The 18,318-nt window shown below is 43.4% G+C and overlaps 1 protein-coding gene across 2 annotated transcripts in view; it reads right to left on the bottom strand.

Moving 5' to 3' along the window:
- Ppp2r1b (protein phosphatase 2 scaffold subunit Abeta) overlaps positions 1–18,318 on the bottom strand; it is a 35,312-nt gene that overhangs the window by 14,430 nt on the left and 2,564 nt on the right. For both annotated transcript variants that reach the window (XM_041638530.1, XM_041638531.1), the window contains exons 4-13: positions 16,417–16,649; positions 15,690–15,837; positions 11,593–11,748; positions 11,031–11,145; positions 10,513–10,583; positions 10,119–10,253; positions 8,331–8,504; positions 3,854–3,914; positions 752–906; positions 90–232 (exon numbers count right to left, since the gene is read on the bottom strand). In XM_041638530.1, coding sequence (XP_041494464.1) covers positions 90–232; positions 752–906; positions 3,854–3,914; positions 8,331–8,504; positions 10,119–10,253; positions 10,513–10,583; positions 11,031–11,145; positions 11,593–11,748; positions 15,690–15,837; positions 16,417–16,649 — 1,391 coding nt within the window. The remainder of the gene's footprint in view (positions 1–89; positions 233–751; positions 907–3,853; positions 3,915–8,330; positions 8,505–10,118; positions 10,254–10,512; positions 10,584–11,030; positions 11,146–11,592; positions 11,749–15,689; positions 15,838–16,416; positions 16,650–18,318) is intronic.

The raw sequence follows: 18,318 nt of genomic DNA, 5'->3' as shown, positions 1-18,318 counted from the left end.
ATAGGAGAAGAAATCCCTGCGCTTATTTTAACTATTACTCCCCACCATGAGGTGACACTTTCAAACCAAGAGCAACACTAAACTCTTACTTGGTATCTAGAATTGGTCCAATTTTCTGTAGTGACTTGGCCACATTGAAGCGGACATTGGCCACTTGGTCTCCTGCCATTTTCAACACGATGGGCAGCATTTGCTTAGTGGTTATTTCCTGACCACAGGCTTCAGACAGTGCCTAGGAAAACAAGTAACACGGCACATTTAAAACTTTCTTAATACACCCGAAATCCAGAGAAACTAATATTTAAAGGTAAGGCAATTGACCAACAGAAAAATGTTTCCTACTTGAACATCTAAGGAACATGAGGTGGTTCTAATGAAAGACCTACGCCAAACATACAACAAAATGGCAGTATTTAAAATACTGCAAGTTTTAAATATTCATGGGGAGGAGGATGATGTGGGAGATGAGAGGAGTCAGAGCCACCAGCAGCAGCAGCTGCAGTTACAAAACTGTGAGCTACCTGACAGGGGTGCTTGAGACCAAACTCAGGTCCTCTAGGCGAACAGGGGCACTCCTGTCCACTGAGCCATCTCTCCAGCTCCGGATTTTTAAATCAGCCTTTTCTCTAATTATCCAAATTGTTCAGTATACAAAATGTACCTCAAAGAGAAGATAGCTCATTCAGAACTTAAAAATATACCAAGAATAACTTGATGCCTGAGTTTAGGAATAGTACTGTGTAATACTTACATTAATGCAGAATAAAGTGGTCATCCTATGCAGGTAATTAGGATCATTCGCCATTACTAACACTTTAGGGACGATGGTATTCTGGGCCCACTCTGTACCAAATTTCTGCACTAACTTCATGAGGTTGTTGGTGGCAGCTTCCCGGATGGCATATACTGCAGGAGAGAGCAAGAGAATGTCTTCAGCTTCTTGCTTTTCACACAGACCCAAAACAAACTCTGTGCAAACCTAAGGTTGCATATTTGGTGATGATCCTGCTGAAGCACGGCCACCGCAGTTCTAAAATGCTCGTGTCCAAGGACGACGGTGCCATGTTTTTCTCCTAGCTACTGGTTTTTAATAAATGTTTTATTTTAATAAAATGATTGTTCTTACTACAATGTCACTAATACAGGGTTCCACTGCCAAAGTAACCAGAGACAGAGCCTTGACCAAGACCTCAACTGCACTGAACTCTACTTGGCCAGATGCCTACTATGTTCCTGGCACCTCTCACTTCTGTTTTCAGAGGAAAGCAAGCCTTTCCCGAGTTCTGCCAGTTTTCACTCCTTGTTTTGTCTGTATGTCTGTCTTTCCCCTCACGGTCAGGCTGATCTGAAAAGCTTTTTTTAACTATCTAGCTCTGTCTATTCTCACTTTAATATTTTCTTTGTCCTATAAAAGATAAATTAATAAATGAAGTGTCCCCACCACTCAGAAAAACAAAACCCAGAACTTTTGTTTAACTTCCTCTCATGGAGCCCTCCCTTTGTGTCCACACTGCCCACTGACAAAAACACAGCCTTCATGCTCTCTCCCTCCCTCAGCTTCTCCACTGCTCACAGTGGTCTTCAACAGTTTCATGCCCAAGGAGGGTGGGGGACGTTCCCAAAGAAATCTGCTCACTGTGAAAAACATAATTTTTCTCCCAATTATAAAATTCTAAGTTAAAATGCAAAAGCTGTAGGATGCTGTGTTCTGCTGGTGCACACCTTTGACCCTAGCACTTGGGAGGCAGAGGTAGGTGGATCTCTGAGTTTCAGGTCAGCCTGCTCTACAGAGCAAGTTCCAGGACTGCCCGGGCTAAACAGAGAAACCCTGTCTCAATGTCTCATAGAAGAAAAGAAGGAATATATAATAATGATGATAATGATGATGATGATGATGATGATGATGATGATGGCAGAGATGGAAAGCCCACGGTGAAGTGGACATTCTCAGCCACCATCCAGTCATGACATCAGGGAGTCATGAAGTCTCTATACCTAAACTCCACCAGTTCTCAAGTTGGAAAAAAATACTCAGGTTGCATACTGAGTATGCACTCCTACACAGAAGAGGTGTCATGAATCTCCTTGTAGAATATTGGACCTTAAAGTCCTTCAAAATTTGAAAGGAAAAAATAAAAAATAAAAAAGCCTGTCTTCATCCAGAAGGCTAGCTTTCAAAGGAGGTAATAAAAATGCCACTCATACTAATATTTACCAAAAATAAACCTTCTTAAATAGATAATTTCTTAGACTGGGAGATGGCTCAGTGATTAAGAAAATGCATACTGCTCTTCCAGAAGACTAGAATTGAGTTCCCAGCACCCAAGCCAGGAGGTGTGCAAATGTCTGCAATCCCAGCTCCAGTTCAGGGTCTGATGCCCTCTCTTGCCTCTCAGAGTACCTGCAAGCACATGCGCAACCTCACAGACACACACACACACACACAATTTTAAAAAAAATGCACCTTTCCTATGATCATTTTTTTTATCATTTTTAAAATGGTATAAAAACTTAACTTTTGAGAAAGAAAGAAGTCTTTACAATGGATTTTAAAAGCACCAGCTGTATCCATACATATGTCCTAACAGATTGTCATACACAGCTTCACAACCTTCCTTTCTCACTTAGACATATGATACAAATACGCTGTTAACAAAACCACCTACAGATGTAAGCAGACACAAATACTCTTATTCTTTCCTGGTACCTAGTCACAATGCCTGCCCAGAGATAAAATGCCCTCACTACATAAAGTGTAGTTTACTGGGAAGCCACAACAGGATGCTCATCACACCCACCAAACATGGACCCAAAGCTCATAGGGAAAAATCATATGAGAACTTGAAGGGACTCACCGGAATGGGGCTCAGGCAGAACCAAAGCTACCAAGTCTGAGACCTGACACAGCCCCTCCCGCACCAGGTGGGTGGGGACAAAGGAGCATGTACACTGCACACACACCAGGTGGGTAGGGACAAAGGAGCATGTACACTGTGCACACACCAGGTGGGTAGGGACAAAGGAGCATGTACACTGTGCACACACCAGGTGGATGGGGACAAAGGAGCATGTACACTGTGCACACACCAGGTGGATGGGGACAAAGGAGCATGTACACTGCACACACACCAGATGGATGGGGACAAAGGAGCATGTACACTGTGCACACCAGGTGGATGGGGACAAAGGAGCTTGTACACTGCACACACACCAGGTGGATGGGGACAAAGGAGCATGTACACTGTGCACAGAAAGGCACCTGCCCATCCCTGTCCAATGAGCCCTTCCCTGAGCCCATGATCTCCAGCCCAGCAGCAGCAGGCAGAGGAAAGCCTTCCTCTCACGAAATCAAAACCCTGGCTCTGTTCTAGGGCACAGGAATGTCCCCAGCTCCTACTGTACCTTTGCACATCTGAGGACACCAAAGGGGGCAGGTCAGCTGCAAGCCGTGTGGCTGAAAGAAGTCTACATCTAAGAGTCTGAAGCCCACAGGTGGCAGGAGATGGGAGAAGGCAAAGAAATTTCTCAGCACAGAAAGTACAATTAAAGCAGAAAATAACAGGAAGTACAAATGTCAAATTTGTAGTCAGGCTGGGCATGGCGGTGCCTGCCTCTGCTCCCAGCACTCAGTAGACAGAGGCAGGCCAGCCAGGGCCACACAGTGAGAAATAAGTGAGATGTTTATGCAGTCAGAGAAAGCTGGTGGAACCTCAATAACCTCCCCTCAGCACTGTGCTGTGAAGGCAAAGAAGGTGCCCTGCAGGCCTCTTCTCTAAAGGGCCATGTGTGACCATCTCAGACACATGCGGAAGCCTGGACGTCCCAGAATATCTGCTTTAACTTGTCTACTCACCATGATCCACAAGCCAGGCCATACACAAAGAATTCAGCTTTTCATCAAAAAACTCCACACCCTATGGATACAGAAGATTCCATTAATAAACATTTCCAAAGTTAGAACAAGAGGCTCTATTTACGTTGCTCAAAAATTATCTAAAAACTAAAGACACACACGCGAACAAGCTGATGACAAAACAGTGCCGTAGACTTGCAACTCTCTTACTAGGCAGAAAACAAAAACAAGCAGGGCAGGACCTATGCCGTGCACAGGACTGAGATAAGCAGGCATGGCACAGCAGAAAGTCTGCCCAGCAGATCCAGATGCCGTGGGAAAATGAGTTTCCCAGAAAAATGGCCACTGAAAGGCTTGGTAATTTGCATTGCTCCTTTTTGGTTAACAGCAAGTCCTTCAGAATGTGGCAAGTGACACCAAGATATCTCCCACAGAAGATAGCATTGGTGGGGCATGACAGAAAGCAAAAGAAAAAGAGGAACCAAATGTGTAGGGCAAAGGGTAGAAGTGACAGCTGGAACCATCCTGACTCTCCAGCTGCTGGTCACCTCACACAGGCTAGGGACAAGAGGTCTCTAGACCTCTGGTCAAGGGACATACACAGTACACAGGGACGCTCCATGGTGCACATGTTCCTGGTGCCTCCTTCTGAAGTCATTATGCTTATTCTTCTGATTCAAGTCTAAGACATTCCTGGCCAGTGATGATGTATTTTTAAATAAAGACCAAGAACAAGGGTGCTATGCTTTATACTGAACGACTTCATCTTGCTGTGACCAATCTGAAAGGCACTTTGCCTCCTACAGCATCAGCTCTGAGTCCATTTTTATTCCAGGCTGAGGATTTTCCTTTAATCTCCTTCAGATATTTTGTGGTTTAACTTTTTATTTACTTATCAAAGCCTATAAACAAGATGGGATAGTCTTGAGAGAATCCTATAAATTGACTAACTTAAAAATTTTTTTTTTTTTTTTTTTTTTTTGGTTTTTCGAGACAGGGTTTCTCTGTGGCTTTGGAGCCTGTCCTGGAACTAGCTCTGTAGACCAGGCTGGTCTCGAACTCACAGAGATCCGCCTACCTCTGCCTCCCGAGTGCTGGGATTAAAGGCGTGCGCCACCATCGCCCGGCTAACTTAAAAAATTTTACACATAAAGAAAAATTAAGAATGCATAAACTGAGGTGAGAGAGATGCCTCAACCATTAAGAGCACTTGAGACTCTTGTAGAAGGCCAGAGTTTGCTTCCTAGCACCAACTGACAGCTCACAACTATCTGTAATTCGAATTCTAGAGTCTACAATGCCCTCGACTGGCTTAGACAGGTACCAGGCGTGCATATGCTTCACATTCTTGTGCAAGAAAAACACTCAAACATAAAAATAAGTCAACCTTTAAAAAAAAAGGAAAATCAAATGAATAATATGTGATGTGGGATTCCCCTCTGTATGCTATGAATACCACTGGTTAATAAAAAAAAAAAACTGCCTTGAGCTGTGCAGAGCAGAATAGAGGTGGGGGGGGACTAAACTGAATGCTGGGAGAAGGAAGGAGTCGGGGAGACTGCCATGTAGCTGCCAGAGGGAAAAGACATAAGATGTCAGCTGGAACCTTGCCGGTAGGCCATGAGCCTCATGGTAAAATATAAAATAATGGAAATAGATTAATTCTAGATGTAAGAGTTAGCTAGCAATATGCTTAAGTGATTGGTCAAGCAGGGATTTAAAAAATATAGTTTCTGTGTGATTATTTCAGGAGTCTGGGCGGCCAGGAAACAAACAAGCGGCCTACAACAGATAAGCTAACAAGACAGGATGGTAAAACATAATGTCTGTTCATGACTGATGCATGTCACCCCAGTCACAAAGGTGTAAACCAGCCAAGACACCATCTGTCTTCTTTCCACTCTGCTCTGTATATCATCTGCAGCCCTTGGACACTGCTCTGCATATCACTGGCGGCCCTTAAGACACTGCTCTGCATATCACTGGCGGCCCTTAGACACTGCTCTGCATATCACTGGCGGCCCTTAGACACTGCTCTGCATATCACTGGAGGCCCTTAGACACTGCTCTGCATATCACTGGCGGCTCTTGGACACTGCTCTGTATATCACTGGCGGCCCTTAGACACTGCTCTGCATATCACTGGCAGCCCTTGGACACTGACGGCCCTTGGACACTGCTCTGTATACCACTGGCGGCCCTTGGACACTGCTCTGTATACCACTGGTGGCCCTTGGACACTGCTCTGTATACCACTGGCGGCCCTTGGACACTGCTCTGTATATCCCAGGCAGTCTTTGGAGACTTTCCAGGTCTGGTGAAGCTAAGGTTCAAAGAAATGGTAAATATAATCCACCTTTCTTCCAGACAGATGTTTCAGTCCAACAAACCCATTATTAGCCACCACTGCTTTCCACTCCAGACAATGACACAGATCTGAAGAGCAGATCAGTATTTGGAAGAGATGGTGGAGAAGCGTGACAAAGTGACTTCACCTGACACATGGATATGCTGGGATCTTTGGCATTCACTTTGAAGAACAGAGCACTTCAATGCTCAAGAAGGGGAAAGGACAGAGAGGGAGAGAAAGGAAATGTCTTCCTTGATTGAGGGAGACATTAAAGGGCTAGCAAAAAAACATGGCACTAGGGAAAATCCCAGGAATCCACAAGGATGACCCCAGCTAAGACTCTAAGCAACAATGGAGAGGACACCTGAACATGTCATCAGATTGATGACTATCTTAATTGTCATCATAGAACCTTCATCCAGCAACGGATGGAAGCAGATACAGATATCCACAGCAAAGCACTGGGTCAAGTTTCCAGAGGCCAGTCCAAGAGATGGTAGAGGTAGAGCAATAATATGAGCAAAGAGGTCATGACTATGATGGTGATACCCACAGAAACAGCTGACCTGAGCTAGTCAGAGCTCACTGACTCTGGACTGATAGTAGGGGAACCTGCATAAGATCAAAGTCGGCCCTCTGAATGTGGAGGACAGTTGGGAGACTTGGGCAGTCTGTGGGGCCACTGGCAGTGGGACCAGGATTTATCCCTAGTGCTTGAACTATTGTCTTGGAGCACATTCTCTTTGGAAGGATACCTTTCTCGGTCTAGATATAGGTGGGAGGGACTTGGTCTTGCCTCAAAGTGAAGTGTCAGACTTTACTGACTCCCCATGGGATGCCTTACCCTTTCTGAAGAGAGGATGGGGGAATGGGGTGGAGGGAAAAGTATGGTGGGAGGAGGGGAGAGAGTGGGAACAGGGATAGCTATGTAAAGTGAGAAAAGATTGTAGTAAAAAATTCTTAATAAAAAAGGAAAAAATTTATTAAAACACAATGCCGTGGCCATCTATAAGATGCATGTTCATAACACCAAAATTAGCAATACGATGCAGTAGTCAAGAAAATATGAACCCCATATGGTGTGATCTGAAAGGAATGGAAATAAGCCTTGGGGGTGGGGGACAACAAAATATAGTAATATCAGCAAAGAACTGATATTATGAGCATTTTTAAAAACCATGCAGGTCTCCCTTCATTCAAGTGTCTAATTAATAACTCACACTCAGTGGCCACTGGACATTACACACCACACAGTTCCTGCCCTAGAGTAATCACTTGTCCATCTCCCCAGCTACACATTTAACAACTCCTGAAGCCCTCAGAGTCTAGAGGCTCCCATGCGGTGAAGCTGTCGAGCTTCCTGTTTGTCTGCACCTAGTAATAAAGAAAGGGAAGCATGTGGCTATAACGCCCAGCTTTGACATTTTAATTAGTCATATTCATTAGAATAAAAATAATAATGAAACCCAAAGAATAGCGGCCAGTGTGGTAACAGGACTATTCAAAACAACCAGCGATATGAGCTCTTTGTGTGGTGCAGCCTCAACTTCCTGTCATCAGGATGCAGGAAAAAGCTACGTTCATTATACTTAGAACAGAGACAAACAAAAAGGTACCTGGAACAAAAAGTTAAACTGACTTATCCTGAACCTATCTGTTTGCTTCCATGGATCAGTTCTTAAGTCACAAAGGTTTTTTGTTTTTTTTTTTTTTTTTTGGTTTTTTCGAGACAGGGTTTCTCTGTGGTTTTGGAGCCTGTCCTGGAACTAGCTCTTGTAGACCAGGCTGGTCTCGAACTCAGAGATCCGCCTGCCTCTGCCTCCCAAGTGCTGGGATTAAAGGCGTGCGCCACCACCGCCCGGCACAAAGGTTTTAAATAATACAACATTTCTATTACATGAACGAATATACTTTATCATGAGGAGGGCAGCAAGGTAAATGTGTTTCTGGAACACCATTCTGTTAGGTCTTACTGCACTACTGAAAATAAAAACCATCCTACAGGCCAAAGAATTTACCTCGGTACATCTAATTGAACCAGACCAGATAGACTACCTGGTCTCCCACTCACCACGCCCTGCTCCATGATCTGATAGACCCTACCATTCACAGAGCCCATGAACTCACCAGCTGGCCCGCCAGCAGCGGCATATACTCAATGATAGCCAGGCGGACCCTCCACTTGGCATCTTCAGCCAGTTCCACTATGGCAGGAAGAAGAGACTGAGAGAGTTGACGGATTCCAATCACCTCATTTACACAATCCAAATTGGAGATGATATTCAAACGAACTTCCGGACACTATAAACACACAAGCCCCAGAGACTACATGTGAAAATTAACTCCTTTGCCCAGTACCCTCCTGGCATGATAAAATAAAAAGTGCTAAATAAAATTTAGTACTGACTCGGGCTTAAAAAGCTTAGTGGTCAAACATTTGCCCAGCTTGCACAGAGCCCTGGTTTCAACAGCCAGTACCAACGAAAAGAACTACAAGCAGAAGGAAATCTTAAATGCTAAATACACAGATAATTCAAGATACAATGCAACTGATCTTAACCAGAATGTCAGTAAAAGCCTGAGATTTCATTACTTTGTATGCCAATTTTAAAAATTAATTAACAAATTGGCAGGCAAGATGGCTCAGCAGGAAGGTGATTGCCTCACACACCTGGCAACCTGGATTTAATCCCCAGAACCCATGGAATGGTGGATGGAGAGACCTGAGTCTACAAAGATAGCCTCTGAGCTCTGCGTGAACATGCATATGCATGCACACACACACAATTAAGTTTTTAGACACTTAATTAATAAATAAGCACGAAGTCTATGAGATGGTAAAAAGCCCAGACCCTGGAATTAAATTCTAGATCTGCACTGCCAGCAGACCTCAGACATCATCTTATCTCTCTCTGCCTCACTTCCTCATCAACATCTGGGAGAAATACATACAAGACCTAAGTTTACTGTGGCAATTACGTTTAATGACATGACAAAGAAATTAGATCATGTCTGGCACCAATTTTTGAATTTTTAATTTGTGTACATGTATTGTCTGTATAATACATACATGTACCCACTAAGGCCAGAAGAGGGAGTCAGATCCTCTAGAGCTGGGTTACAGGTAGTTGTGGGCCACTCAATGTAGATGCCAGGATTGGAACCTTGGTCTTCTATAAGCAGCAGGCCTCTTAATTGCTGAGCCATAGCTCCAGCCCCTAAATGGTAATATCTGATGCTCTATTTTAAACTTAAATAAAAGATACTGTTTAGGCAAAGATATATTAGCTTTAAAAATAAGGAACCATTGACTATAATATAAAAAATTTAAAAGATAGCTATTTCTGGGGTGGATTTAAGCCTTATTTATTTTACATGTATGAGTACTTTACCTAGATGTATGATTGTGCACCACGTGTGCCTGGTGCCTGCAGAGGTCAGAAGAGGGCATCAAGACCCCTTTGAACTAGAGCTGTGTAGGTGTTGGGAGACAAACCCAAGTCCTCTAGAGCGGTCAGTGCTCATAACTCAGCCACCTCTCCAGCCCCGAGTTTGTAGTTTGCTTGGGTGGTTTTGGATTTTGAGATAGTATTTCACATTATAGCTCTGGCTGTCCTGGAGCTTGCTCTGTTGACCAGGCTGGTATTGAACATAGAGTTACTCCTGCCTCTGCCTCCCCAATGCTAGAATTAAAGGTAAGGGCCACCATACCCAACTACATTTGTTTGTTTTTTAATAAGTCCTTGGGCCCATTTTTTTGGGAAACCTGTAACCCTATACCAAACAGAAAGACTATCAAATCTCTAAATAAAGGCTACCCCCCCCACCCCCCATTTTTGGTCCTATTTTAGTAAAGTCACCAAAATCACATCAAATCAATAACATCAAAACAAAATAATTCATAGCTGGACTCACCTCATCCTTTAACTGAGCTAAAAAGAGAGGCAGAAGATGTTCAATGGTATTCTCTTTGCCCAAAATTGTCGATAGTCCCATAATTACAGAAGCTAGAGCTGATTTCACATGCTGATTGGTATCAGACACTAATTCCTAAAACAGAATAAAAAATTAAAGACAACAAAAGCCTCCACACCCCTCCCAAGAAGTCGACACAACACTAGTCACAGAGGAGATAACTCATACACCTCCTGGTGAAGTACCGACAGCAGTGTGCAATTATGATATGCACAAATCAACTATAAATATTGTCACAAATGTTATGTATTTGACTCATTTATGCCTCATCCTTGTTTAAAATGCTAAGAGCTTCATAGGCAGAGTAAATGAAATAAAATGCAGTCACATTCACCTTTATATAGGGCAGGATTTGATTCATAATTATGGTCTCTCTACCTTCAGTGGGTAGATTCTCACAAAGTTCTGAAACATATAAACAGAAAATGCAATGCTGTCAAGGAACCAAAGAGAGTTAACCAGCTCTTTCCATCAGCCCCAAGTTAAATCATATGTCTAAGCAAATAAACTCTAATGGGGAAAATGAGCCTCCTTCTCATTGCATGGTCTAAATGCCCTGCGTGACAAACTAATTCAAACTAAAGAAACAAGATACAGTGGGGGTTTGATGTGAACTATGGAGCAGTAGCTGCATGCTGACACCATCTCTGTCTGCAACATCTTACAAATCCAAGCTATGCCAAACTTCCTGACCTAACAAATGCATCAAAGAGGGTGGAAATGTGGCTACATGAACTGATTTTAATTTTTTTCTGATTTATACATTTTGGGTCCTACATTAAGTAAAAACACAAAACCAAAATCCCATCAAATGAGTGACATCAAAGTCAAAGGGGTCACAGTCAGGCACACCTTTTACTTTGTGGGCAGCAGCTGCACGGACTTCAGCTTCGCAGTCTTTAAGGAGGCTCTGGAAGGCGGGGATGAGGTCATTAAGTGTGATTTTAGGTCCCACTGCTTTCTGGAGCTAGAAAACAATTTCTACAGGTTTAATGTATACTAACAAAATAGTGTACTCTTCAAATGTATACTGTAATCACAACAGGCTGACAGGCTTGCATGGCAAACACTTCACCCACTGAGTCATCTAACTGGCCCCAAAATGGAAAGATTAAATTTTTGATGTTATATCCAGCTACCCAACATAATTTATAAGCTATATTTGTTAGAAAATCTGTGGGGCAAATGACTTTGAGGTTTTTTTTTGTTTGTTTGTTTGTTTTTGGTTTTTCGAGACAGGGTTTCTCTGTGGTTTTGGAGCCTGTCCTGGAACTAGCTCTTGTAGACCAGGCTGGTCTCGAACTCACAGAGATCCACCTGCCTTTGCCTCCCGAGTGCTGGGATTAAAGGCGTGCGCCACCACCGCCCAGCACTTTGAGGTTTTTTTAATACCTGAAATGTCAGTGCATTTTACCTCTGAAAATTTGTCAGCTACCATATAGCGAACCCGCCAAGATTTATCTTCTGCTGCTTGCCGAAGTGTAGGCATTACCAAGGCCTCAAGGTCATCCTGAGACAGTAACTGAGCAATACTGACACAAGCTTCCACAGCTAGTAGGCGCACAGAATCCTAAAGGAAAAACATTCTGTTCGGTCAGTCTGCTGAAACAGGGCACACTGAGTTAGTGTGAGGCGATGCTGTCACAGGTACCGTTTAAGACAGAGGGAGAGAAACACCACCGTGCTGGCTAATTTATGTCAACTTGAGAACAGGGAGCCTCAACTGAGAAGATGCCTCCACAAGATCCAACTGGAGGCAAGTCTGTAGGTCACTTTCTTAATTATTTTTGGGGAGGACCACTGTGAGTAGTCCCATCCCTGGGCGGGTGGTCCTGGGTTCTATAAGAAAACAGGCTGAGCAGGCCATGGGGGTGCAAGCCAATATGTAGCACCCCTCTGTAGCTCCTGCCTCCAGGTTCCTTCCCTGTTTGAGTTCCTGTTCTGGCTTCCTTCAGTGATAGACTACAATGCGGAAGCAGAAGCACAATAAACCTTTCCTCTCCAACTTGCAATTTTGGTCAGGTGTTTCATCGCAGCGATAGAAACCTTAACTAAGACACCCTCCGTATGTGATGGGGTGTCTTTAGGTCTTCAAATGGCTGAGTAACTTCTTTCTTTGCATGTCAAAGACTTAAAAGTGACACTCTGTTCAAATTATATTGACTACAGTCAAGTTCTTATTCAGGACAATGAGAAGGATGTTCTAAATGTTATTAACTGCATATGAATAACGTGTGAGGAAGTCGGAGGACAACATCCTGGAGTCAGATGTTCCACCTTTCCATGGGTTCTGAGCACTGAAATCAGGCAAAAACTTTTACCACTGGGACATCTGACTGGCCTCAAAATATAAAGATTATTTTTTTAATTTAATGCTATATTCAAACCCTTATTATAATATGAAGTTGAAAAATATACTTACATAAATAACTAATAACATAATCGAAGAGTTTAAAGGACAAGGGAGATCACTTTGAAAGCTATTTCCAGCTCTCATGGCCATAAGAGTAGCACGAGACGAAGTGTGCGAAGGAAGACACGGAAGGAAGGAAGGAAAGATCAACAGTCGAGTAACAGTTGAAGTGAAATGCTGAAACTCAAACTGAGACAGCCCTGTCTAGTAAACAGAGAAGAAATTGGAAAGGCAGAGACAGCCTGCTTTTCCATATATAAGGCTGCTCAGTGCCAAATGGGACACAAGAATGTCTTTTGAGTAAGAGAAAACACAAAATTAAAGCTCAATTAGACATTAGGAGTTACGATTTCAGACTTGGGAAAATCAGACCTATAACCCCATGAGCACCAAGGAGAAATGGAGCAAGAAATTGACTGTCTATGTAATACAATCGAACATGCATAAAACACACATAAATACAATACATATGCAAATTCAACACAGTACACACGTACTCTCACCACCTGCCTAGTTTATCAATGTCACCTACCTGGCCTTCTCCTTCTATTCTTATCCCTCCTACAACTTGGTGTCCACCTGTAAGCCAGAATGACCTTTCAAAAACGTAAATCACATATCACACATCTTCTCCAGATCTAGGTAGCCTCACTACATCAGAGAAGAAAATCCAAAACCGCAGTCTTCTATGGGCTAATGATGCTACCACCCCTTCTTTCTTCTCCACTCCCATGATTATTGGACCCGTCCAACTACCATGTTCCAATGTTGATTTTTCCTCTCTCATATCCTCTCTTTACCAGACTCTTACATTCCTGGAAGGAGTGGAGACAGCATTATTCTGTCATTGGTCACTTCTTCAGAGCCCTATACTGACTAGCAGTCGAAGTCCTACTACATTACACTATTTTTCTAACATTTATGTCTGATTTTTAGCATGTTTTTCTCCATTAAAATGTAAGTCCCATGAGAGCAGGGTTCCTGTATGCCCTTAACACTAGAATTGTGCCCCACGTATGTAGGCACTCTATGTAGGCACTCAACGACAAATATTTCTGTCAATGAGTAAGCCAGGAGCAGATCTTCTACCAGTCGTCAGAGAAAGCACAGTGTATACATATTTCCTAACAAAGCACTTAATATTTTCTGCGCACCAAATGCTAACAGCCTGCCCACCTATGAATGTGTGAGTTTCAATGTTCATTGGCTTCCATACTCTGTGGCTACTTCAGCAATGCAAGAGCAAAGTCCAACAATTAACAAGGACCCCTAGAGCCAAAAATATTTTTTGGTTGGCCTTTGCCAGAAAACCTGCAAATCCCTAGCCTACTATTTTGCAGGAAGTATAGAAAATAAAAGAAAACATCAGGGCTGGAGAGATGGCTCAGAGGTTAAGAGCATTGCCTGTTCTTCCAAAGGTCCTGAGTTCAATTCCCAGCGACCACATGGTGGCTCACAACCATCTGTAATGGGGTCTGGTGTCCTCTTCTGACCTTCAGGCAGAATATTGTATACATAATAAATAAATAAATATTTAAAAAAAAAAAAAGAAAACATCAAATTATGCCACGGGAAGTATAACCTGCTAAGTTCCAAATAAGGATTCTAAGCTTGTCCTGCTGCAACATGGAAACCACCATGTATGTGTGGCATCTGCATGCTTGAAATGTTGCCAGTATTCAAACTGTAAGACTTAGAAACTTGGGGCCAAAGTCTATATACATTCAAACCTCAACTGAACCACAACTAGCTAAATATATAAATATAGCATTGAACAAGCTTCATAAACTAGGTGGGCCTCCATTTCTTTATCTGTGCCATGGGCTGTTAGAAGAACCTACTTTCATAATACATGTAGCCACTTAAAACAGGCTGGGAAATACAGTCAGTCTGGCCATGGTTCCCCCCACATCAATGGATTCAGCTAACCACGGATCAAAATATTTGGGAAATTATTTTTATCTGTACTAAACACATACAGATTGTTTTCCTGTCACCAATCCCTAAAGAAAGTAGTATAATAACTATTTATTGATCATTTACACTGTAGCTTTATTATTTATTTATTGTTTGTGAGAGGGTGGGTACATGCACACTACAGCACATATGTGGAGGTCAGAGGGCAACTTTTGGGATTTGGTTATCTTCCACCTTTCTGTGGCAGGGGCTCTCTTGTTTCTGCTGCTGCACTGTGCACCCCAGGCTGGCTGGCCCATGATTTTCAGGGTGATTCTCCTGTCTCTGCCTCCTACCTCACAACAGGAGTGCTGAGACTGCAGATGCATGCCACGACATCCAGCTTTGCATGGGTTCTGAAGATTATGGGCAACTGTCACCTTCACAGGTTGAGCCTCCTCTCCAGCCCTGGTTTATCCTGTATTAGGTATTGCAAGTAGTCTAAAAGTGACTCGGACAAGAGGATGTGTACAAGCTGGCAATGTGCACAACGTGTACACCACTTTACACGTGGAAATCAGCTCTACAGATGCTCCTGCAACCATCCCCACTGCCCATACTGAGAAACAGCTGGACTTTTATCATTTCTACACAAAAGAAACCAGACCCTTGAGTCTAAAATTGCTATTGTGTGCAGTAAGACCATACACTAGTGCAGAAATTACCAAAGTCTCCATATCACAGTACAGTCCACAAACCTGAAAGATATTCTTCCCTGATACAGCCCTGGGCTTCCTAGTTACCAAACCTAGTTCTTTAACTCTTCCTAACAACCACTAAAGAAAGTGGAGCCTGGGCTGGAGAGATGGCTCAGCAGTTAAGAGCACTGACTGCTCTTCCCGAGGACCCGGGTTTAATTCCCAGCACCCACATGGCAGCTCACAACTGTCTGAAAATTCAGTTCCAGGGGATCTGACACCTTCACACCAATGCACATAAAATAAAGTTAAATAAATTTAAAAAAAAAAAAAGTGGAGTCTACTTAAGAAAGACACATAGGACCGTTAGGATAAACACCAGGCCAGAACTGAGTTTTAACTTAGCAAAAGGACCCTACATTAGAGTCAAAACTCCCCAAATAAGTGGTTTTTTAATTACTAAAGAGCATATCTGTATCTCCTAAATCTAAAGCCTAAAGTTACCTGTTCATCTGAAGCTAGATTCGTGAACAATGGAACAATTTCAGTTTTCACACTGTCTAATTCCAAAACTTTTGCAAATTCACCCAATTTGGAAGCAGCAGCACGTCGCACCATTGGTGTGTCATCTGAGCACAGGGAACGGAAGTGCCTGCAGCATGAAATAAGGTATTTCTTGTCAAACACTTGGTTAAACATGCCCCCAAACCAGGAGATGGCCATTTAGAATCTTTCCCTTATAAACACTAATGGTTTCTACTTATAGGTGTAAAGAAAGGACCAGGAAAATAGCTCAGTCAGGAAAGTGCCTGCCTCCCAAATGTGACACCCACTCAAGAGTCCCCAGGACCTACGGAAATAGCTGCGCACAGTGGCAGTGCCTACAACCTCAGAGGTGGTAAGATGGGAGGCAGAAATGGGAGGACCCCAGAAAGCTCGCAGGTCAGGTAGGCTAGTCTGTGGTGAAGGTCCAGCCAATGTCTCAAAGAAAAGGAGGAAGGTACCTGAGCACCAACACCAGAGGTTGCCACATGAAACACACGCACCCATACTCATGTGCGCACCCACAGACACACACACACACATACACACATACACAAAAGCCATCAGTATATGCAACTACATGAGAAAGCATCACCAATCCTGGCAGCCCAGTAAGAAGCGCTGAGGGCAGCAAACATTCTGTAAACTCTAGCTGTGACTCCCCAGTAACCCCAAAATAGTCTCTTACTGTCGAATTTCTGCCTTGACAGCATTTGAAGCTCTGGGATAGCAAACGCTGAACAAACCACATGCAGATGTGCGAGAGGTAAACCAATCCCCACTTGCCAGGCGCTTCACCAGAGGTACAAAATGAGCTTCGAGAGCAACAGGCGTGTGCTCCTGAGATATCTGCCTCAGGGACTCCACAGCCTTGTCTCGAACCACAGTCTCCTCCACGGTAGCCAAGCTTTCCAAAGGAGGCTGCGGAGATCAAAAAGGAAAAGCAGAGATGACAACTTATTAAATCCGGTTAGCCACAGATTGACACCTTTTATGTGACTGAAGGGAAACGGCACGTGTAACCAGAATGTCAGCTACATCAGACCAAATGGTGACTTTCAGTTCACACAGTGGTAACATATGGTGTGGCCAACTGAAGACACGACTTCTGTGGAAAAGCCAAGATCGCGTGTCCCAGATGGCAGTCCCCAGATGGTGTCTACAAGTGACACTGTGGAAGACTTGACACAGTATCACTACTGTTGGGAGAGGACGTTTAAATGATGTGCGGCCACATTCAGACTTAAGAACAAGTCTAGGGCTGACTGGAGGTGCCACACTGCACGGTGACTTCTGGCCAGGCTCCCTAGTTCGTACCCTTTTGTGCACTATCCTACCGTTCTTAGAGGTGCAAGCAATCTATCGATGAGCACTTGGTGGCATCAATTCATGCAACCAATAAAAAGCTAAGTCAACACCAGGTTTTTTTCAAAATACATTCAGAATCTTTCTAAGAGCCATATAGGAGTTTCAGACAGAACAAGCAAATATTAATTAAATGCAGGGACAGGGAGATCCTGCTACAGAGACATAAAAGACAGGAGAGGTTCAAGGTCTGGCACTTGTCAGTAATTGAATGTGGCGGCCTGGCAGAAGTGGAGATGGGCTGTTTCTCTGAACCTCTACCTGACTTTCTCAATTTGCATTTGATCCCAGTAAATTCAGCTTAAGGCACAGCTGCAGAAACTAGAACAAAACTCCACAGCAGAACTGACCAAGAGTGAAGGTCAGAACTTAAGGGAAGAAGTATGCCTGCTTGATATGGTTCAAAAAGGTAGACAGCGCAGCTCTTTCCTAGACAGGATGGATGTCAGAGGCCCACTGAAAAGACACTATGTCTTACTAGTCGGTCTCTCATGATCTGTCCTCTGTCTACGGCAACATCCTCTCACTTCTACAGGAGAAGGCCAAACTCCAGAGAATGGCTTGTTTGAACTCTGCCCATTGATGACCATTCCTGCTTACTTTCACTCCAATTTTTTATACACTAGCAGCTTTGAACCCAAAGTGCCACAGTTGTAACCCTATAACACCCGTTCTTTCCACAGTGAATTCTGTTATGCTGTAGCCCTAGGCTCCAGAAGCAATAAGCGCACTCACTATGAAGGAGGAGTCTACATCCAATGATGGAATGAGATGAGAACAGGCCGTAGGGCAAGGGGGTGATCATGAGGCTACTTCAATGGTGGTCAGGAAAGGCCTCTCATACAAAATGCAGTTGTCTGACTTACAAGGAGTCAGCTGTAGGAAATTCTAAATAGCATCTCTCTAGAGGTAACACCTACAGCCAATGTCTTAAGGCAATATGAGCTGGGTATACAGTGAACAGAAAGACCAATGTGTGTGTAATGAATTATCAAGAGGAACACAGTGTATATATTATGAGTTTTTTCGCTACTGTGAACCAAAATAGCTAACAGAAACAAAGGATTTAATCTGGTTCAGTTTCAAAGATTCATTTCATGGTTGCCTGGCCCATGAGCCTCAGCAGAACAACATGGCAGTTACAAAACGGGGCAGAAGAGCTTCCCTGCCTTACTACAAAGAAGCAGAGAGTCCAAGGACAGAAGCAAGACATGCTCCAGAAGCT

Source organism: Microtus oregoni, unplaced genomic scaffold (assembly GCF_018167655.1).
Source record: "Microtus oregoni isolate MIOR12 unplaced genomic scaffold, Mior012 000055F_ref0000237, whole genome shotgun sequence".
Classification (NCBI taxonomy): domain Eukaryota; kingdom Metazoa; phylum Chordata; class Mammalia; order Rodentia; family Cricetidae; genus Microtus; species Microtus oregoni.
The sequence above is the reverse complement of the archived record's forward strand: the minus strand, read 5'-3'. Positions and strand labels throughout refer to the sequence as shown.